A 23,405-nucleotide genomic window follows, 5' to 3' on the forward strand; every position below is an offset into this window, starting at 1 on the left:
AATACTGTTTCATCTAGTGTTTAACCATCTCTATGATTTTATAATTTTATTCTGTAATCTTTTATCGAACCCATGTACAAGCACTTTTCTTTCCCTGAGTTCAATGCTTAATTTTGCTTGAGGACAAACAAATGCTTAAGTGTGGGAGTTTGATAGTTCTTGGACTAAAACATATTTTTATACAAGTTTTATATTCATTGAGCATCATTTTATGGTGTTTTTGGCGTCTCAAAAATTGTATTTAGTGTTCCTTTGTGCAAATAGGGTTTGTGAAGCCTGAGAGAAGAAAAGCACCTTTGGGAGTTTTTGTGCAACAAAAGGATCAAGATCGACACAGCAAAGCTCATAACATGAGGGTGTGCCAACTTCCAAAGAGAATTCAAGCAGATTGTGTGTTGAAGCACAAAGAAGCTGTTCATTGTTGTCCCCACTTCAGTGAATACTTCAAGAGCCTTCACAATGATGTTTAGATGAAAAGAAGCCTTATAATTATACTCATGGGCGCAGTCATTCCATGGTCCTTCAAGAGAAGAAAGTTGTTGGAGCCTTTTTCATGCAAAACAATGTAGCAATCACGATAGCATACCAGCAACTACTATTCACGGTCAGCATGAAAACTCCACGCCGATCGTAGGCAATTTTGGGAACCCATTAATAGTATTATGGAAGTTCCTCCACGCCGTCGCAGATGAAGGCAACGTATACTGCCAGTTTTCAAGTTTAAATAGTCATTTACATTATCTTTGGATACTATTTTTAACATCTTTTGATATAAAGACATATACATTAGGGTTTTGAGAAGAGATCTCGCACTCAGGCTTAATGCTCTTCACCAACTTTGAGCATTCTTTCTTCATGTCAATGATTAGTTTACCTATGATCTAGCTTTTGAGAGGAATCCTTCAAGACGTTGAATGACCCATCAAGGTTATCATCACGAATTCAAGGGTTTATTCTATGGTTTTCATTGATTACATATCACTATTTGAGTTTTTTAATTTGCCCCACAGAGGGCAAACTCTAGTAGGTATTTGGGCATGTGAACCTCAGGATTTTATTCTTGTATTGATTTGCTTTTGTGTTTACAACCGAAGCTTAATCGGTGCTCAATCTTGCTTTTTTGATCTTATGGTTGATTGGTATGCATGATTTGGTTTTTGAGAGAGATGTCTCCACCGTGGCTAGAAGCTCAAGATTTAAGAGGGTCAGAGTATGAGTCATGAGATAGTGGATCGCCCCTTTTCCTCCTCCGATATTACATTCTATCTCCGATGCCCCTAGGGCTTTATGTGTAAACCATATATTTGGTGTGAGTGTTAATATTGAGAGATTTCTCCACCGGACCTTGTAGGGGGTTAGAACCTTCACCCAGAAGTAGGGTTAGCCTTCCTTAGAACTGGACAGTACCTTAGAACCCTAGTGTCTATTACCACAGACATGTGGTGTGAGATGCTGGAGATCGAGCGATTTCTCCACCTAGTATCTCGTAGGGGACTAGTACCGGGGTGGATCCGGGAGAGAGGGACCAATTAATTTCTTTTGATTTCTCCACTTCGATTAAGTCAATTAGAAACACTTTATGCATCTTGCACCCTAATGTCAAACCAGGGGAGCATTACCCTGCACCTCGCTTTCATTATTTGAGAGACTCTCATTTTTACCTTCCTGCTTTGCTTGTGACATTCATATTTCTCGTATAAGTTCACTATCATATTCTTTTATTCCAACTAGATAACCAGGAAGTAGTCATTACCATCACTCCTGCCCCCATGGATTCGATCACTCCCACCAAAGAGATATGCCACTTTATTTGAGTGACCCCGCACCCCACGAACAAGCAAGGGTGTGTCATTTCCAGATGGCAAAGTGGAAACTACTGCTAACAATCCCCTTTAGCTATGTTAACCTGCCAAGGGTAAATGGGCAATTTATTAAAAGTCATCTTATACGGCATAAAAAATATATAAATTTTAAATCTATTAATCCTCCCAAAATCTAACGAAAACCGAAATCTAAAACCAAATAAAAATCACATAGTTTAAAAAACTAAAAAATAAACCTCTAACCCTTTTACAAAACAAAGAAACCACAAGGTTTTTTGAGATTTTCTTTTATATTATTATTAAAAAAGATCATTTAATTTATATGAATTGTTAAGAGGCTCATTATATTGTTATTAACAAGCTCATTTATAGGAACCATTACAAAAATTGTTATAGTGTCATTAATGATCATTTATATAAAACATTTTTATAATTTAAATGGATATTTATGGGACTATTAATATCAATATGTTACAAAAAATGTTGAATGATGAGTAAAACATAAGATTAATTTATACCTTTTTATAAGAAAGGTTTAATATTCTTTTACAAAAATAAAAATTATGTTTTTGAAAAAATGACTAAAAGTTTTACCTGTTAATGAGCCAAGTCCTCAAAATTTTTATAAAAGCTTTGCCAGCCTCTCTGGAACTGGGCGACATTGCTTGATTTATTAGAAGGCTCTAGCTCAATGCACCCTCATCTAAAAATAGTGATGTCCAAGTTTAAAACACGGCCAATGTCACTGCCTCGGTCCGAGATTATTTGTCTCTCTCCCAGGTATGGAATTAGTGGTCTTCTTTCCACCCACAATTCTGTAATGTAGGTGGGGGAGTGAGCTCTGAGAGACCCGGTCCGCTTATGTGGTGAACAAACAAACCCAGGCGACTATGGTTAAGCTTCCAGGAAGCTTCGTCTTAATGTATAAACCAACAAGCATCAATCATTAGATAATCACCAAACTAGAAGAAAATTAGTGAAATCTATGTGGTATGTGGATAAAGATGAGGGAGATAGCTGCAAACTAGATAACGAATGCATTTATAAAAGCTGGGAGGGTTCCTCCTCTGGAAAATGGTCAAGAACTTCTTAATGGAAATGTACAGGTCAAGGCCTTTCTCGTCTTAGATATGTCAAACTGTTTTACCATCCGCTATAAGAAGCCGGAGATGGTTAGCTCGAGATCATGGGAAAACCTTGACTATTTAAGAGAATGGTGTCATAGCTTGACCCCATGGAAGGATTATTTCACCAACGTTTGAGAAGCTCATCTAGCAGACATTATTTGGGTGCACTCACGCCCATCTACCCATTGAATTCTGAGTGGTGAGATGTCGGAGCTCATAGAGCAAACACCAAAGTGCTTATTTAAGGTTGATGATCATATAGAGAAACTTTCTAGAACCAAATTTCTGTGTACCCAGGTGAACAAGGCTCCGCAGATTAGATAAACAGAAGAGTCCCCGCCCGATTCGGGAGGGTCGAGAGGTCGGCTGAAACCCCTTCGGCTCACCGATGGAAGGAAGCGACTGACCTCTGCGCTCCCCGCCTCATGCCGAGCATGGTTACTAGTGAAATTTCCACGACACTGAAGGCAAACTACCGAAGTGGTACCAAATTCTCAACACGCAGGACTTCAAAGCAAATGGCCGAATGTTCATAGCTTGGTGCTCGTTGATACGTCCGGAGTCTAAACCTAGCAATCACGTATTACAAGCGTAAAAAGAAGCCTGTGATCGGAAATATGCAACCAAAGATCTAAGAAGTTGATGCACGGGTTTCTATAAACACCTGGCAAAGCAAAAGGCCGCTCAAAGTCAAAAGACAAAGGAATTACCGAAGCGTCAGCTTCATGGTCTACTTCTGTAAGATAAAGAAGAATTAGGTTTATGCTGAGCCGTGGCCAAACCCTCAAGTCTTGAAACGATCAACCTTTGTCGACCATCATGCTATTTGAGGATCTTTATTCTCAAATTTCATCGACGGACAGACAGCACCCGGCCCTGTGCCTAACACGCAACTTAAGTCGGGATAACATCACAAATAAGGTAGACGTGGTCCAAGGGATCCCAAGACACGACGCGCTCGACCGCAGTACCTTAAGCCAAGAAGGTTAGATATGAATGATAAATCTAATGTTATTTTTCTTGATTAAAAAAATTGTGTGACGGTCCTTTTGCTTATATCCCGCAAGTGCAACGGAGTTTTTCGGCACAATCCCGGTAAGCGGGTAGAATCCGCTGTGGAGTAGGGAGTAAAGACACTCTAATTCGATTCTTAGCTACGGAGTATCAACAATGATGAGTGTGGTAATGATTCAATTTAAATTAAAAGCAACAACGGCAGAGCAAAAAGGAGGAGGAAAGTTAGCAATCGATGTGGTACTCGGACGCACGCTTTCACCAAGGATAATCGCTTCAAGTGCAAGAACTCTCTATTGCGCCCTAATCACAATGAAATGGTGAGTCGAAATCCTTACATACATAGTCCCAAATCTAAGGTCAACTATACTAACTCGTATATCGTCCTTTGAGGACAAATCGGTCAACCAACACCGCACTGACAAGTTCCCTTGCTTATATCCCGGCGAAGCGTGGCTTGTCAAGTAATAATCCCGTGTGAGCGGGGTCGAATCTGTCGTGGGTAGGGCGAAAATACTTAATTTGATTCTTAGTCATGTGGAAGATCAATTGTGATAGGGTGAAATTGATCCACTCAACAATAAAATCAACAAGTGAAAGAGCAAAGTAAGAAGAGGGTAAGACAATCGATAAAGATGAGGTAATCTAGACAATGCTCTTCACTCCAGATAACGCTCAAGAACTCTCTATTACAAGCCCTAATCAACGCAATGGTGAGTCGCGGAAATCACACACATAGTCCCAAATCTAAGGTCAACTATGCCCAACTTTGTACATGTCCCTAAGGAGAAATCGAATACCCCAACACTGCAGACCAAGATAGAGTTAAAATTGAAACTCTAGGGATTCCAGTGATAAATCTCTTCCTAAATATAGACCCAATCCAAAGCAAGGTCCCCAGCCACAATGAAGCCCTAGATACCAAGATCCTCTCAACACTTCACCCATTGCACGCCGCCGCTAACCAGGCCTCCCAACGGAGGTTCATCCCTGACCACTCAATTTGGCTGGCGGTCAAAGAAAGAACTCAATAACGGAGGTAGAATCTATCACGAGGTGAGTGGACGCTTTACCTCGACCATCATCTCAACCCTCTCCAACCTAGCTTTCTTGTCTAACGCTGGTGTGTCACTCCGAGCAAACGCTCAAAAGTATCGCGACGATGTATTGCATAGATGATTCTTGAGTATTTATTTGTTGAACGATGCCTTTGGTTTAAATTGTTATTTTTACATTTCAGCCCATTGAAAGCCTTGGGGCCTCAAGGACATTGGGATGAACGCCATGAACAAGCGATTTCCGGTCCCGGATCACCGCAGCTCACCGCCTCTCAGCAGTAAAACCGAAATCTCGAGGGTCGGCAGCCACGCCCAGATATCAATCTACTTGGTCGACGGGATCCGGGCAAGGGGTCATAGGGCATCAATTAAGGGACTTTCTTGGCCACCACTCTCCACCTCATCATCCTATAGAGCTTCAAGGCTGACAGGGAGAAGGCAGACCGAGGCAAATCGGCGAGAAGAAGGTTACACTCAAGGAAATGACTCAGGAGTCACGTCAAGCAGATCCAATGAGAGTTCTCATCACCACCTTCTAGTCTTCATCTTAGAGTTTGTTACGAGCTTTCTTTGTATCTCCTTATCTTCACACTGTCTTTGTCGATGAGTATTATTAGATTCTGTTGTCGCCCGCATCCTATGAACCTTTGGGATGAGCTTGCTTGTATAGATGCTTTTGATTTACTTATGGCATTTGGTTTGGTGGTAGATCCTTGCTTGGTGCTCTTTGTGATGTGTTGTTTTGTATGAGAATCTTGTGATTCAACTTCTAGGTTGGGACATTTGGTGCGGACCACCTTTCCCCTTATACTAGACACACAATTTGCTTGGAAGGGACACATGTACGACAGACTATTGGTATTTACCCTCCAACCATTAGGGTTATACCTAGGTTGAGTTTCTCGCCCACTTGAGATCTCCTTATTGTAATGCAATCTAGAAGATTTGGTCGGAAGAGACCCGGGCCAATACCTTATTGGATTAGGGATTACCACCGTGACCATCGGGTGGTCTATTTTTGGATGTCTCTTGGTCCAACCACTGCTACCTTGTACTCCAGAACCATCTGGCTTTAGTAGTTCCTAGGATCCTGGGACCTCGTGACTCCATTGTTACTTAAGCCTTAGTAGATGTTTATGTGGTGAGCCTTGTCCCAGAGGTTTTCTCTCATATTTTCCTTATCTTGTTTAGTCCTATATTTGCAGATCAGGACAAGGTCATCTAGGAGCAATAGCGTACTGGGACTCATAGGGAACACGCAACCGTGTCACATGGTAATACTTACAATCTGCACTTATGGATTTTTCATCACACCCCACTCAAGGTTACCAACAAGAACTCTCAACTCTAGTGTCACTCTAGAAATGTTCATACAATCACATTCAAGGTTGAACCCGCTGTCAAACAATCAATTTATCGAAAAGCATAATAAAGAAGTTCAACCAAACGAATATCCTAGGTTCATTAATCATCCAAGTGCACCCACTGTGGGTTTAGCTCTCCATGGAGCTTAATACAATCAAAGAAATCGAATGTAAAGCAATGAATCCATAAAAAGAAAAACCCCTCGATGGTCATGTCGAGATGGTCTGTGGAAGAGTCCTCACTGTCATTCAAAGATTCTTCGTCATATAGGACAGTCATTGAGAATGAGAAGAGACAGAATAAGTCTTGTCACAAGTCGAAAAGATGAAGAAAAGAATACCAAAATCGTAATGGAATAAGCTTTACTCCACGGGCGCAATTTAACACGCTACTGCAGGAATTTCGCACACTACTGCGGATAATTTCCACACGCCTGTGGATTCTCCGCTTTTGATTTTCGCCATCAGGAACAATGCAGAACTCGCCATGCCTACAAAAATAGTCCCCAATCCACTTTTCCTTCGAGGTAACATAAGCGGCCACACACGTCTATGCCGTGGACTGCTTTGTCTTTCTTCAATGACGGACAAGATGGTGGAGATTCTTGTCCTACAGTGCATAAAGTCAAGTAGATGGCGAGGATGCTTGACTACGCTTTGCCTTCAAATGGTTGTGTGTAAACTCAAATCACGGGAGGTTGGCTCTCGCTCCTAGCATCTACTTGCACTGACTCTATATCTTGACGCTTTGAACTTTAGCTTAGATTTTCGTCCAAAAATCGGTGCACTGTGATCCACATTGGCTTCTTTCTTCCTTCATAATTGGTTTCACAACCCTACATGCACAAAAAGTAACATAAAAACACACACTATTAGTGTAAAACCCTGAGAAAGTAATGCTCAACATAAGGAAATAATGTCTTAGATTCATATATCGCTACAAGCACTTATCAAACTCCCCCATCAAGCTTTTGCTTGTCCTCAAGCAAAAATTAAAAATGTTATACGCATGGATGAAGGAAATATTGGAAGTGTTTGGCCTTAGGTTCACCAAAGCATACAAAGAGAGCGATTCTACAAGAAAGGGAAATTTCAACACTAAATACGAAAAATCAATGCTCTAGCTAAAAACTTGAATAAAAAGGACAACAAAACCCGAAATCGTGTAAGTGTGTGAACTCACTCAAGTCAACCCAAAGTATACTCCTCAAAGCTCTAAGTATAAGGAACTTATTTATCTACAACAAGAAAACAATGAACATTTCAAAAAGCGGTAGTAGCTTCACACATCCTCTAAGAGTGGCCCCTTTCCCAAGCGTGCCGCTAAGGTGGCTTTTCACACTCCGAGGTGCTAGCTCTTTCTACGCGATGGTAGCTTTCACTCATCCCATGAGATTGCTCTTTTCTCTCATTAGGGCATAACTAGTATCTGACTTATGAGAGTAGCTTCATACTTCATAGGTGGTAGCTCTTTTCCACCCCAATAGCATAACTAAAACAATAAAAACTATTTTTGTTCTTTCTTTTTCATTTTTCTCTCTCTGAGATTTAACTTACAAGAAACAACTATAACTAGTCCCTTTAACATCAAACTTGTGTTTCCAAAAGAGTTAAAATGAGTAGTGCAATAAAGTGTAAACTCGGTAAAAATTCTAAAAATTCAAGCAAGAACTAGAGCACTGAAACCATTCAATGTTAACAATTCTCCTAGACTTGAGAGAATACAATCATTGCAACTAAGGTGAACCGCCATTGGCTATGTGAGCATATAACAATCAAGAACAATAAAAAGATGTGTGCACTATGAAACTCCCCACACTTAAGTTGTACACTATCCTCAATGTACACATAGCAAGCCCACTCATAATGTATATCAATCGAGAGAATATATGTGAAGCAATCAAAACAATACTCCTCGACCCCTAGTGTCGCATTTGATGGAGCTAAGAACTTGGGCATAATGTTCCGACTGGTTGTGAAGCTCACACTGCGGCAAGTGCTCGAAGCAAATTGGCCGTGCCCATGACAAAGTCTCAATTCCCATGATGAGCGAGACCATCTCACGACGCATACACGAGGGGGTTCAGCGAAGCTCAATAAAACAAAACAACTCGAGTATACAAAAGATAGAGCAATGAATACAACCTCGAGACAACAAAATGAATCTAAACTCGGAGGAAAATCGTTTACGAGTAAACAAATCAAAAATAAATGCTGAGAAAAATAAAATGCAAAAATAAGAACAAAGAAGGGTAAAGAGGCGCCTCAAGTAGTCGGTGTCATCTAAAGTCAGTGCTATCGCATTTCCTGCTATCGGGTGAAGATGAGCCGGTCTAGAAATAGAATGATTGGCAGAAAGGAAGGAGAAGCTTACCGACAAAATGAGAATGAAGACTCAGCAGTAGGACTGAAAACTCAATTAACAACCCTCTAAACGCATGCGGTGAGGAGGTCGAGAGAGCAAGTATATGTTGTCAAAACGTATGAGGGTGAAAAGATGAAGAAACCAGAAGATTTTCTAAAAGAAAACCGCTGTTCTAGCATATCAGAAATCCACACGGCAGTGTGAAACTTTACGCACGCCGTGGTATGCCCGACCCACGTGCGCGGCTGCGCCCTGCGGACTCTCCATCGCAATCGTAGAAAATTCTACAGACCCGCCACGCGTGCGAAAAATTCCACACGGGCGTGGGAGATCGATGCCCAGCTCACGAGGGGTAAACACACGCCCTGTGTCTTCTCGAGATGGAGAGATCCTCTCGAGAGATTACGCAGCGGGCGGTCACGAAATTACTGCCTGCGGTGTGTGGTTCACAGAGTCGCCTGCGAGGCGGAGTCAATGCCCTCGCGTGCTCTCGTGATAAATTGCCCAACTGCTGAGACTCCTGCGCCCGTGCGTAAATTACCCAGGGCTTGTAGTCGCAGTAGTGGTTCAGAGACACGTCGCTCACATGCGTCCTGCATGCCTTCTCGATGAGCTCAAGCAGAATCCAGGCGTGTAAAATTCCACACACGTGTTTATATCTCTGGATGCCTTAGAAAAATTCTGCGGGCTCTGCAGAAAATTTTTAACATGTTTACACACTCAGAGCTTGCCCTAATATGTAAGTTTTACCAGTGAAAAACATGTGAAATAGCTCAACGACCAAAAACTTCACAAAAAACACATGAAAGCACAACATAACACCAAGCGGTCCACAAGAAAAGTGACAAGGTCCCTTGCTTATATGCCGCAGCACTCGGCCTTGTCAGTAATAATCCGGTGAGCTGTCGAATCCACGAGGGAGTAGGGAGTGAAAATACTTAATTTGATTCTTAGCTATGTGGAATATCAATAGTGATAAGTGTGAAATTCATTCAATTCTCAACAATAAAAACAACAAGTGAAAAAGCAAAAGTAAGAAGAGGGTAAGGCAATCGATAAAGAATGGGTACTCGGACGATGCTTCACCAAGGATGATAAACTGCCAAGTGCAAGAACTCTCTGTTATGCTTCTTAATCAATGCAATGGTGAGTCGTGGAAATCCTTACATACATAGTCCCAAATCTAAGGTCAACTATGCTCAACTCTATACCGCTCCCGGAGAGATCGAACAATCTCAACACTCACACTCGCATAGAGTTGCAATGAGCTCTAGGGATTCCAAGTGATAAATCTCTTCCTAAACATAGACCTAACCCTTTGGTCGGTGGAAAGGTCACTAGCCACAATTAAGCCCTAGATACTAAGATCCTCTCAGCCTTCCACTCCATTGCCGCGCAGTACTAGGCGTGGAGGTTCATCCCTTAGACCATTCACTCCATTATGGCCAAAAGAACTCGAGGAACGGAGGTAGGAATCTATCACGCCGGAGTGGAAAGTGACGCCTCACCTGCATCTCGACTCACCCTCTCAACCCTCTCCAACCTAGCTTTGTCTAGCGCCAGTGGTGTGTCACCACTCCCACAGGTTACCAACAAGAACTCTCAACCCCACTGTCACTCTAGGGTAAATGTTCATACAATCAAGCACTTCAAGGTTGGAACTCACAATAAACATCAAATTATTGAAAGCATAATAAAGAAGTTCAATGAAATGAATACATCCTAGGGTTCAAAATCATCCAAGTACCCACTAAGCGGTTTAGCTCTCCATGGAGCTTAGTACAATCAAAAGAAATCGAGATGTAAAAAGCAATGAATCCATAAAGAAAAACCCTCGATGGTCGTGGTCGATGGTCTTGTGGAGAGTCCTCTACCGTCATCCAAAGATTCCTTCATCCGTTATAGGATACGCCTCGATCGAAGCTCCCTACCAACCTTCTCTCCTAATGGAATCATGATGTCGAGCAGTAGAACTTCTCCAAAACCTTGGCCAATACCCTCGAAACCCTAGCGAAGCTCTCTCACAAGTTGGGGAAAAGATGGAGAAAAGAATACCAAAAATCGGGCTGAATCGCGCTTTTAAATAAAGGCTGGAATCGGAGCAACCCACTCAGCGTGGATCGATACAGCGCCCTGTCGCGGAACTTCCACACGGGCGTGGATAATCCCACGCCCATGTGGATTCTCTGTTTCTCTGATTTCTCGGCCGGTATGCATAAGCGTTGTCTGCAGACTGCTACGTTGCTCTGCTATAGCCTTCGACCCAAATCAACTTCCCAATTCCATACTTTCATCGAGGAATCGCAAACGGGCACACATTCACGTTATGAATCACTGTTTCTTCATCATGATATATATATGTTGGTGGAGCTCCTCGTTCTGTATGTATAAGACGAGAATGCTCGAGTGTGACTGTTTTGTGCCTCTCCAAATGGATGTACTCACTCGAATGCGAGGAGGTTGGCACACACTCTAGCATCTCACGACCCCACCTATGTCTTCGATGCTTGAACCTTAACAAGATCTCCTCCAAAAATAGGTGCATTATGATCCACATTGGCCCATTTCCTTCATACTCGGCCTCACATCCCTACCTGCGTAAAAGTAATATAAAAACACACATATTAATGTAGAAAACTGAGGAAAGTAATGCTCAACATAAGGGAATGAACGCTTCAGCATTCATATCGCAGCTGTTAAGCTTATCAAAAAAGCATAGCAATGGAGTATAAGAATCAAAACACCAACACTCAAGCTCTTATTCATGCAAACACTAAACTAAAAACTAGGAAAACAATATTGTTGGGTTGCCTCCTAAGAAGCTTGTTTTACGTCACTAAGCTTGACGATTCTTCTTTACCTTATGGAGGCTTGAAAGAGTATGTTCTCCGGACTAGATATTAGCATAGCTACTTCCTTTAAACCAAAAATCTACTTGCCGAGGTGGAATATTTGTTGGAGAGTCCAACCATCTTACCTTTGGCCTCCAAGGAAATAATTTGGGTTGGGAATTGTCCAAGCTTAGACAGTGTGGGTCATTGATGGCTTCAATTCCCACCCACATCTCTTCCAAACCCAAAATCTCTTTTCTTGCACTTTATGAATTGATCAATCCCATAGATGCGTGTTCCATTACCTTAGTAGTTGCTTCTTCTTCAATTTCAACTTGAAAACAACTGCTCTTCGCCAACTCTCCTTGCATCATCTCTTGCTCACAAAACATACCGTCCACTCAAACAATCATCATATTGAGTGAACGCTCTTCTTGTATCCTCTCAACTCGACAAATCATACTGCTCGCTCCTACTTCTTCATTGTCATTCACTACCACATCTCTCTATAAGGAACTTGACTTGTCTGTGCTCAAATAATTGTCATTCTGGGAGAGTGCGTCAAGTATCCTCCTAGTTGATGCTTAAGGTTTTATAGGAGGCTTCATGACATCTTCGCAGTGGTTCCATATTTTGGACGTGACATCGGATGCTTCACATAAAAGTTATCAATACTCTTGTGTAACTCGAAAAGCATCCTCTCCGAGTATCTCACCCGCTTGACATTCCTCTCTCGAGGTGCCTCCCAATGTTGTCTCACCATTATCCCATAATACATTTGGGTAGCCCACTTTCAGCTTGATGATATGCTAGAACATGGAATGTTTTGTTGTCGGAAGTAACAATTCTATCAACTTTTTACTCGAGAGCTTCGACCTGCAAATATAGAGCAACGACTGGGTCAATCATAATTTAAAATCCTTGCAAGAAAAAGTAAAACATGACAAAAGAAAATAAATGAGAATGATGGAAGAATAAGAAAGTGTGAAATAATTTTTTATTTTTTATTTTTTATTTTTTTATAGAACGGTGATAGAGAAGAGATGTGAAATAGAATGAAGGGTAGACAGCTAAGAAAACAAAGTGCAAAGTATCTCTAAATGCCTACTCCCCGCAACGGCGCCTAAAATCTCTGACAAGTTCCCCTTGCCTATATCCCGCAAGTGCACGGGCTTGTCGAGTAATAATCCCCGTGTGAAGCGTGGTCGAATCCATAGGAGTAGGCAGAGAAAATACTTAATTTGATTCTTAGCTATGTGGAAGATCAATTGTGATAGTGTGTAATTGATTCAATTCTCAACAATAAAATCAACAAGTGAAAGAGCAAAAGTAAGAAGAGGGTAAGGCAATCGATAAAGATGGGGTACTCGGATAATGCTTCACCAAGAACTCCCCTATTATGCTTCCTAATCAATGCAATGGTGAGTCGTGGAAATCCTTACATACATAGTCCCAAATCTAAGGTTAACTATGCATAACTCTATACATGTCCCGGAGGAGAAATCGAACAATCTCAACACTCGCGACTGCGATAGAGTTGCAAACGCAAACTCTAGGGATTCCAAGTGATAAATCTCTTCCTAGATTTAGACGCAACCCTTTGGTCCAGCGGAAGGTCCATAGCCACAATTAAGCCCTAGATACTAAGATCACCTCAACGCTTCACCCATTGCATCGCCGCAACCAGGGCCACAGTGGAGGTTCATCCCTTAGACCACCCACTCTATTATGGCTCGCAGAAGAACTCGAGGAACGGAGGTAGAATCTATCACATCGAGGGAAAGGGACACCCTGCACCTCCTCGACTCACCCCTCTCAACCCTCTCCAACCTAGCTTTTGTCTAACGCCCGTGGTGTGTCAATCACCACAAGGTTACCAACAAGAACTCTCAACCCTAGTGTCACCTAGGGGAAAATGTTCATACAATCAAGCATTCAAGGTTGGAACCTCACAATAAACATCAATTTATTGAAAGCATAATAAAAAGAAGTTCAATGAAACGAATACATCCTAGGGTTCACAATCATCCAAGTACCCACTAGGGTTTAGCTCTCCATGGAGCTTAATACAATCAAAGAAATCGAATGTAAAAGCAATGAATCCATAAAGAAAACCTCTCGATGGTCGTGTCGATGGTCTTGTGGAGAGTCCTCTCACTGTCAGTCCAAAGATTCCTTCGTCCCGTGATAGATACGCCCTCGATCGAAGCTCCCCTACCAACCTTCTTCCTAATGGAATCACGATGTCGGAGCCGTAGAACTTCTCCAAAAACCTTGGCCAATACCCCTCGAAACCCCTAGCCAAGTCCTCTCACAAGTTGGGGAAAAGATGGAGAAAAGAATACCAAAAATCAGGGCTGAAATAAGCTTTTAAATAGGGCTAGAATCGGCGACTCCACGCAGGCGTGTACGGAACACGCTCCCGTGTGGAATTTACACACGGCCGTGTGGATTCTCTCGCTTTCGCGATTGGCGATGTGGAACGCAATAAGAACCTCGCCACGAGATTATGCCAAAAATACCCCGAATCCACTTTTTCATCGGGGTAACATAAACGGGCACACGTTTATGCCGTGGATCGCTTTGTTCTTCAATGACGGATAAGATGATGGAGATCTTGTTCTATGTGCATAAGTCTGAATGCTTGAGTGTGACTACTCTTGTGCCCCTCCAAATGGTTGTGTAAACTCAAATACGGGGAGGTTGGCACACACTCTAGCATCTCGCACCCGACTTATATCTTCGCGCTTGAACTTTAGCAAGATTTCATCCGAAATCGGTGCATTGTGATCCACATTGGCTTCTTTCCTTCATAATTGGTTTCACAACCATACATGCACGAAAGTAACATAAAAACACACATATTAGTGTAAAAACCCGAGGAAAGTAACGCTCAACATAAGGAAATAATGCTTCTCATTCATATCGCACAAGCACTTATCACACTCGCATAGAGTTGTAATGAACTCTAGGGATTCCAAGTGATAAATCTCTTCCTAGATTTAGACCCAACCCTTTGGTCCAGCGGAAGGTCCCCTAGCCACAATTAAGCCCTAAATACTAAGATCACCTCAACGCTTCACTCCATCACGACAGCGAACTAGTCTCCCAAACTGGAGGTTCATCCCTTAGACCATTCACTCTATTATGGCCGCAAAGAACTCGGAGGAACGGAGGTAGAATCTATTATGTCGGAGGTGAAAGTGACGCCCCCTGCACTCTTGACTCACCCCTCTCAACCCTCTCCAACCTAGCTTTTGTCTAACGCCTCGTGGTGTGTCAATCACCACAAGGTTACCAACAAGAACTCTCAACCCTAGTGTCACTCTAGGGGAAATGTTCATACAATCAATCATTCAAGGTTGGAACTCACAATAAACATCAATTTATTGAAAGCATAATAAAGAAGTTCAATGAAGCGAGTACATCCTAGGGTTCACAATCACCCAAGTACCCACTAGGGTTTAGCCTCCATGGAGCTAAGTACAATCAAAGAAATTGAATGTAAAAGCAATGAATCCATAAAGAAACCCCCTCGATGGTCATGTCGATGGTCTTGTGGAAAGTCCTCTACTCGTCCGTCCCATGATTCCTTCATCCGCAGATAGGATACGCCTCAATCGAAGCTCCCCTCACCAACCTTCTTCCTAATGGAATCACGATGTCGGAGCCATAGAACCTCTCCAAAAACCTTGGCCAATACCCTCGAAAAACCCCAGTCAAGTCCTCTCGCAAGTTGGGGAAAAGATGGAGAAAAGAATACCAAAAATCTTGGCCGAATCGGTATTAAATAGGGTCGAATCGAGCGACTCCATGAGGCGACGGCTATGACACGTGTCTGCATGAATTTCCACACGTGCGTGGATAATTTCCCACACCGCAGGGATTCTCTATTTCTCCGACTTTCGTATCAGGAATAGTGTCACGGCAGAATTGTTACAAAGAAAGTTCGCTATAGTCTTCGACCTAAATAACTTCCCAATTCCATACTTTCATCATGGTAACGCAAATGGGCACACGCTTCACTGCTAGTAATCACTTGCTTCTTCAATGATATATATGTTGGTGGAGCTCCCTGCTCTTGTATGCATAAGACGGAATGCTCGTAGTGTGACCGCCTTTTGTGCCTCTCCAAATGGATGTACTCACTGAATGCGAGGAGGTTGGCACACACTCTAGCATCTCACACCTGTCCCTACATCTTCGCTTGAACCTTAGCAGCAAGATCTCCAAAATAGGTGCATTATGATCCACATTGGCCTATTTCCTTCATACTCGGCCTCACAGCCCTACCTCCGTAAAAGTAACATAAAAACAAACATATTAATGTAAAAACCTGAGAAAAGTAATCCTCAAAATAAGGAATGAACGCTTCGCATTCATATCACACAAGCACTTATCACCAGGCCAGGCCCCCCGCGAAATGCTATGGGCCGCACTTGTGGGCTTATAAGGTCACTCCCTCCAGCTTGTTGATCCGATCCCTTACCTGACAAGCAAAGCGCACTGTTAGTAGCATAGATAGAGGAGGATTCCCATAGTAGTAGATATGAGATTTTCACACGGGACACAGAGGACTGCTTTTTTTTTTTTTATTTACTGGGCACGGTTAGATAGAATGAATAAAGATCCGCATTTGCCCAATCGAATTCTGATCTTAAGTTGAAGTGGAAAAAAAAATGATGATGCATGGTTGACTGACCCTGAATGGAATGCAGCACTTCTGAGTTTAGTGGCGATGATGATGTAGCAGAGATCCCTGTGTTTGGAGAACACCACAATGCAACAGCTTCATATTCAATGAAAACATCTTTGCAGTATAACGTAGTAGCATACTCTACTTTTTGTAAAGTAAATGGATCCAACTTTTTGTAAATCAGAACAAAGAGACTGACTTTTTTTTATAGTAGACAGTTGATGATGCCATAGAAAGTTGGTAGCCAGCAAGGGAACTTTAGCCTTAGGAGGACAATACCAACAATTTATCTGAGCTGCTGCTGGGTAAATAATCTTGTCTGTGTTGCATACAACCTAGTGCTCTGCTCCTCCATTATAAGATAACGTTAAAGATTAGTAAGGGCCACTTTCTTCTGTCTATATTTTAGTTAGTATAAAAGGGAAGAAAGTTTGACCATATTAATTAAAAGCTGTGAGGAAGGTTAAGGCAAAATTGAGGATAGAGGATATTAGAAGAAGACTAGAAAGATTAGACTGTGAACCTATCTATGTATATAAATAAAGTACATCTAGTCTAGCATATTGGGAAGATAAGTCGGAGTGAAATGAAATGGTTAGAACAAAAGGAAACTTCAGGCAGAAAGGGAAGAGTAGCTACTCCGTGCAAGATCCTTCCGGATCGAGACCATGGTTTTCTTTCATTTAGAAGAAGAATCCTTAGGTCAAATGAGAAAATGTATAAAGCCCTTTGACTACTAATTCTATGCTATGGAAAGCAAGAAGAACAAGGAGCTTATCTTATGATTTTCAATTCTTTCCAATAACCAATCTTGCCTGCAGCTGCGGTAAAGGCTTTTCTTGCTTCTGAGTAGATCATAGATTCCGTTGTGAACTCTAACTATGCTCTCGGAGTGGTAACTGATAGATAGAATTTCTTTTGAAGCCTGAGGAGTGTCTCGCATAAAGCAAGGATTTATGACCTATCATGTATTTCCTATCTATTATATAATAAAAGAAAAAGATGATTTTTTTATGTAATAAGAAAAAAGGATCTCGTCCACTGAAAGTGCAGCAAACCTCTTATATTATATAACTTACCACCCGTTTCTCGAAAAAGGAAAACAAAAAATGACAATCCATTCTATAGTTTGTACAAAATTACTTTTGACGAACGCACATCTCGGCCGTCGGGTAGCTGCTCACCATTTCAAAGTATATATCTGTGGTTCCAGAAATGGAATTGCTATTCTCGATTCAGACAAAACACTGATTTGTTTACGAAACGCTTTTCATTTTATAGGATCTCCCATTCGTCAAAAAGGCCGTTCCTTCTTTTTAAAGACCAATCATGTTTTTATATATGAGATAATGGAAGAAATGGCGAGCTGTATCAATGATTCTCAATGGAGGATCGGGGCTTTTTTGACCAATTCTTGTTCAAGTCCGAAAAAAATCCGTTCGAGAAAGAAGAAGATAAATTTAGGGTCGAACCAACAACCTGATTGTGTGGTTATTCTGGATGCAGATAGAAAGTATTCGGTCATACTGGAAGCTGATCGATCACAAATACCTATTGTATCCTTAGTTGATTCTACGATCCCATTGGGGTCCTATAAAAGAATCACTTATCCCATTCCAGCGAATGATCCTATACAGTTCGTATATCTATTTCGTCATTCGATCACGAAAACAGTGATTCTTGAACGGGGAAGAATCGTTGCGATGAAGGAGACTGCGGGAGAAGAAAGAACTCATCGATCGACCTTTTCCAATCTGAATTGGTTTTAGTCGATCGGGCGAGTGGGCAAATACCCTGCTAGTGGGACCAGTTTATGGATTGAACAAGAATAGTACGACTTCGTTCGGGCTAGGCTGGATTCCTTTCCTTACTTACAACTAAGCGGTTAGAGTATTAAAAAAAAAAAAAAGTAAACATCTTATAGCTAGAAAAGCTAAAATGCAATGTGGCAGTCCGCCCGTCAAAGGTCATGTACCGTGAGATAGGAATATTGTTTAGCGGTAGAGTACATCGAGAGATATGAAGGAAGGTTGTCTGTATGCTTTTACACAAAATCGTTAGTTCCGTCATCATCTTCCACTAAAGCATATGATTGATCTGGATCAATAGTTGCAAGGCCTGTGTGGCTACGAAGTCGAAGAGCTCTGCCTTCGAAAAAGGCCTTTCTGGTTGTCAACAGGAGATAGTGATGATCCATTGGCTTGACTAGGCTCTCCAACTGAGTGTGTCAAATGGGTACTTATAAACTTAAGGGCACCAAAACGTGTCGACTTCAGCCATGTCGAACAGGGGATAGCTTCGATCTGTCTCCCTCTTCCTAACGGTCGAGCACGAGTTTGACGGCTCCCATCACTTGAAGGGGAATCCAAGGACAAGGGCTAGGACATCGGTCATTCATTTATTAACCATTCATAGGGCGCTTTCAATCATCGGGTTGTTAGCAAAGGTAAAAGCTAGATCAAACAAAGCAAAAAAGGTTTACTATTTGAAGCTGGACAAATGTCTTTAGCTGAATGCCCTGACATACTCAATCAAAAAGGTATAAATATTCCTCTATAGGCATGTCGCTTATAAGGCTTTCCGGTTAGTAGAACGGACGAAGAAGGCTTGCATCCCGTTCCCGCAGGAGAAGGAGAAAGAAAGCGTACGAGTCAGTCTTCATCTGCATCCCAAAATCAACATTCACACTCGACATCACACACATGAAAGAAAAAAAGAATAGAAGGCGAGAAGATATATCATACCCTTCATCGGCATCGGCTAAGTGTATCGGTTCTAGAGGTCTTGTACAGCATCATTAGGAGAAGTACCTTCAGTGTGACCGTAATCAGATACATCTCCATTGGTAGGAAAACGGTCTTTGTGCTTAAACCGACCTCTCTTTCCTCATTTGCTCAGTTGAGAAGTCTTGTATTGTATTCTAACGACTCGAGATGTGAATGGAAATCATCGATCAATCCATGTGATTTCCTGCCTGACCCCACTCTATCGGGCTAGCCCACTTCGATTGTGAAAGGGAGATATAAAGGAGAAAAGTAGTTTACGTCCAACGGCCAAACTCTTCGTTAAGTCATTTGGCCCACAAAGTCTCGTAAGTGATCGAGATCCCCGGTTCACCGGGCGATTCTGGACCGAGATGTTCAAGCAGCTATACTAGAAAGGTCGGAACTACACTTCTCCAAAAGAAAGCTTCCACCGGACGGCCAGACTGAGCGCGCCAATGCCCTCCTTTCGGAATACCGCTCCGTGGGGCACTTTGGTTGCGCCAACCAAAGGGATTGGGTGCATCTCTTGGATAGGGAAGAGCCCCGCAGCATACCAGTTCGCTAAGAATTGGCAAGAGACCACTGACTTAGCCAAGGCATTTCTAGTTCCTAGCCCACCTACCGCCAAGAGAATGAAGAAGTGGGCGGACACTAAACGGCGACCCGTACGTCACGTGATAGATCTGTATGATGACAACCGTAAACACGAAAGCTTAGTCGCGGAAGGGAAGGCCATTAAGGGGCGAAACCCAACCGAGTCAGTCATAACAACAAAACTTGAGTGAAGACCGGGTTCCAGCCGTTGTGCTTATGCTTTGGTGGGGGCTCATACTGAAAGAGTTGGAAGCTTACTACGGGCTGCGAAGTAATGTAATGCTTTCGAAGACCCTCTTTCACACCGTCAGAAGAATTTACTTACTACCTACCCTTTTAGCCTCTTTGACGAATGAATAAAGCTTTTCTTCGGAGGTGGTTAGAGTTTCTCTCCAATAGGGTAGGTCTTGGTGTCCCGTTATAGGTATAAAGATTGGTACGTACTAGGAGCCTGCTTTGACCTTTCGATCCATTAGAAGAACGAGCCTAATTTCGAAATCGAGAGGTTCTGGTACCTGTTTCATATATTGCTAAAGCAATGGAAGCAGCACTGACTCCAATAACTGGAGCGAAGGTTGCAGCGATAGAAAGAGAGATAGCGGCAGTGGCATAGAGAGTCACGGAAGTATAAACTACATCAGTTGTTGCAGCAATCTCAGATCCAGTTGCTAAGATAGCAAGCAGCATCTTTCTCACTCCCGCCCAGGGAGGAAGCTAGAACTTCCTATCCCCACGAAAAATTGCTTTATTATTCCCACCGGGGGCTGGCTTACTTTATTCCCGGACTAGGGTGGGAGTCAACCCCTTTGCGGTTTGATAATCGGGTTTTTTTAAGCTCCCTAATTAGTCAGCTTCTGCAGACAGATCCCTGTGTTGTTAGCCCTCAATGTCGTCTCGTGGATAGCAAGGTAAGTAGATTGTCGCTCACGTCCATTGAATTTAGTGAGTTTTTTTGCTTGAATGGGAATGATAGCGTAGATAGACCGAGTCCTCATTATTGGATTGGATGTAGGCCTGAGTGAAAAATCAGTGGATGGATTGGAAAGTAGTTCGCGGGCGGGGACAAAGTCTGATTCATAAAGACGTGCTTCCGCTTCGCTTTTTAACTATAATACACCTGGTAAAAAAAAGGTTCAAGCTAAACAAGTTATTTGAGTCTGTGAGCTTTTTTTGGCTTCCTTTGCGGCATAACTTGACTGATCGATCTCACTTCCACTACTCATTTACGAAACCCGAAGAATGAATGTGGCCCATCGGAAAGAAGCTGCCTGTAGGCAGACTTCACCGTATATACGCCGGACCGATCGAGAGCCCAAACCGGTCTGTCAGATTGACCAGACCAGGCCCCTTGGATATTCTTGGATTATGTAAGCTTTCATGGCTGGTCCCAAACAGAGGATATTAGGGACCTATTCCAACCCAACCTCGAGTCGTCGAACAGGGAGTTGACTGTCGCATCCGAAGGGACGCGCCACCAATCCCGGACAGTAGCCGCCCTATTTAATTTAAAGGGCGTGGTCCCACCAGTCCTCCCACACCTTAACCAAGGATCCGTCCCTCAACGCTCCATTTTTGTGTGGCGATTCACAAAAGGGGCAGTTTTTTTCCGATCGATTTCCAGGCCGACGACACCGAACGCGTGCGCCTACCCACGGAGAACTCCGATGACCCTGAACCATACTTTGTGCCCCTCACCTCTTTGGCCCACATTGACGATCCATCCATTTTTAATCTCCAATACTGCTTCGCTTGAAAAGCCACGTTTTGGACTTTAAGATTCCAAATTTAGCCGGCCAACCGCGTGCAAAGGTTTACAAACCGTATCCCACTTGACCGGGTGGATTGACCCCGAGTCAGCGGTGCCTGCCCACATAAATTTTCGGGATGTAGACTCAAGCGCCTCTATGATCTTAGCAGGCAACCGGGTAACGGACATAATGTGGTTTGGTATTGACGAAAGCACAGATTTGATAAGCACGTCTTCCCCGCCCCGGAACTGCTGGATCTAAATGAACCTCTTGAGCCGGAACTGGAGCTGGCTAGGGATATGTAACTAAAGTCCTGTAGCATTTTGTCCCGTAGGGTATTGCCCTGTAGGGTCCTAGGGTCTCGATCCCTAAATTCAGACTCTTCCTTTCGATCACTAAAATACCTCTTGATCACGAAACTTATAATCTCTACCATAGGCATCAGACTATGAAGAAATACCAAAGCCATCAGATGCGAAGCCAGGTACAAAGTTATGGTGCCGACAACAAAAGACCTTGTCAGGTGCTGATCGAACTAATGGTGGTTTATCATATGCTGCTACCTCTGCCTTTTCTAGTGATGGTAAACCAACTGGCTATGCCTTGACTACTGGTGCATCCGGCTCTCGATCTAGAGCTACTGGTTCAACAAGAGGATCAACTATATAAATAAGATGCTCCCTTACCTACCCCGCTTCCGAGGGTTAGGTCAAGGGTTGGTCGAGCCAGCTTTCGCTTCCTTCCCAGCTATGATTCTGGGAAGTATGGTATCCGTTCTCTTTGGTCGTGTTCTTTCTTATATTATAGTTGGGTGGTCGCGGCTTTGATGACAAAGAATTTCCGTGGTCCTTCTAGATCAGGAAAGGACCCTTGTCTCTTTTTTCATTTTTACTGGTCAACCATTGGGTTTCCTTAGTTCTTGGCCTCCCCTTGCACATAATTTCTGCTATGGATTTGCGCCGAGCGAGCCGGGACGTAGGTTCACTGACTATGCTCTCCTCGGTGACGATATCGTCATTGGGGATCGTTTAGTTTCAAGTGAGTACCGAAGACTGATGGACCAGTTACATGTTCAGATTTACTTAGAGAAAGATTGAGTCTCTAAGACTGGTGCCTTAGAGTTTGCTAAGCCATTCTTTGTGTCTGGAGTGAGGGTGGACTGTGTAATCCAGTCTCAGTTCGGATGTGAAGATCATTAGTAAACCCCCCGCCATTCTTGTAACCGTCACTAAAGATTGATTGTATTGTCTTTCTTTTAGTTGCTGGGGTTCCGGTTATCACGTGTATACTCAGCGCGCGATACCAAACAAAGAGTCGTCATTGGCGTCGTCAGTTTTTGCTACTACACTCGCCGACTGGTATTAATCCTCTCCCTTTCCGATTATGGTTGGCGTTCCCAGAGATGGGAGTACTTACCAGTTATCAAGAAGGGATGGTTAGAGGATTTCTGCTTAAGCATTTGACCCTCCAGATGAAAAAGTCATCTCGGAGCAAGCTTGGTCAGAGGATTTTGGCATGATCAGTGGTTATAAAATAATTGGATTAAATCCATTCTCTCCTATGGGTCATGGTACTATAGCGTCGCGTTGGACCCTAAACACTCCTGTGGAGGTTCGCTCTATTGGATCCCCCGGTCTTTCGATTTTTAGATGCCAAAACCGGCTATAGCCAAATCAACTAAATTGATTTCCAAAAATATGACCGATAAGTGCTTTGTGCGATATGAATGCGAAGTCGCTCATTCCTTATGTGCGAGTATTACTTTTCTCAGCTTTTTACATTAATATGTGTTTTTATGTGTTACTTTTATGCAGGTAGGGTTGTGAGGCCGAGTATGAAGGAAATAGGCCAATGTGGATCATAATGCACCTATTTTTTGAGGAGATCTTGCTAAGGTTCAAACGCGAAGACATAGGTCAGTGTGAGATGCTAGAGGTGTGCCAACCTCCTCGAGATTCGAAAGTGAGCACATTCATTTGAGGGCACAAAGGCAGCACACTCGAGCATTCCGATTTATGCA

The 23,405-nt window shown here is 42.8% G+C and overlaps 1 protein-coding gene across 1 annotated transcript; it reads left to right on the top strand.

Annotated features, from left to right (window-relative positions):
• Positions 1-16,295: 16,295 nt before the first annotated feature.
• Positions 16,296-18,559, top strand: LOC120278800 (ribosomal protein S2, mitochondrial). Its single transcript, XM_039285534.1, has one exon. It carries the CDS (start codon positions 17,388-17,390, stop codon positions 18,045-18,047), a length of 660 nt encoding a protein of 219 aa, XP_039141468.1. The 5' UTR covers positions 16,296-17,387; the 3' UTR covers positions 18,048-18,559.
• The last annotated feature ends 4,846 nt before the right edge of the window (positions 18,560-23,405 follow it).

The sequence above is a fragment of the Dioscorea cayenensis genome, chromosome 16 (assembly GCF_009730915.1).
Source record: "Dioscorea cayenensis subsp. rotundata cultivar TDr96_F1 chromosome 16, TDr96_F1_v2_PseudoChromosome.rev07_lg8_w22 25.fasta, whole genome shotgun sequence".
Lineage (NCBI taxonomy): Eukaryota > Viridiplantae > Streptophyta > Magnoliopsida > Dioscoreales > Dioscoreaceae > Dioscorea > Dioscorea cayenensis.

What these genes read in the sequence shown, in the direction of transcription:
- LOC120278800 (XM_039285534.1), top strand. Translation starts at nt 17,388, where the DNA reads ATGACAATCCATTCTATAGTTTGTACAAAATTACTTTTGACGAACGCA.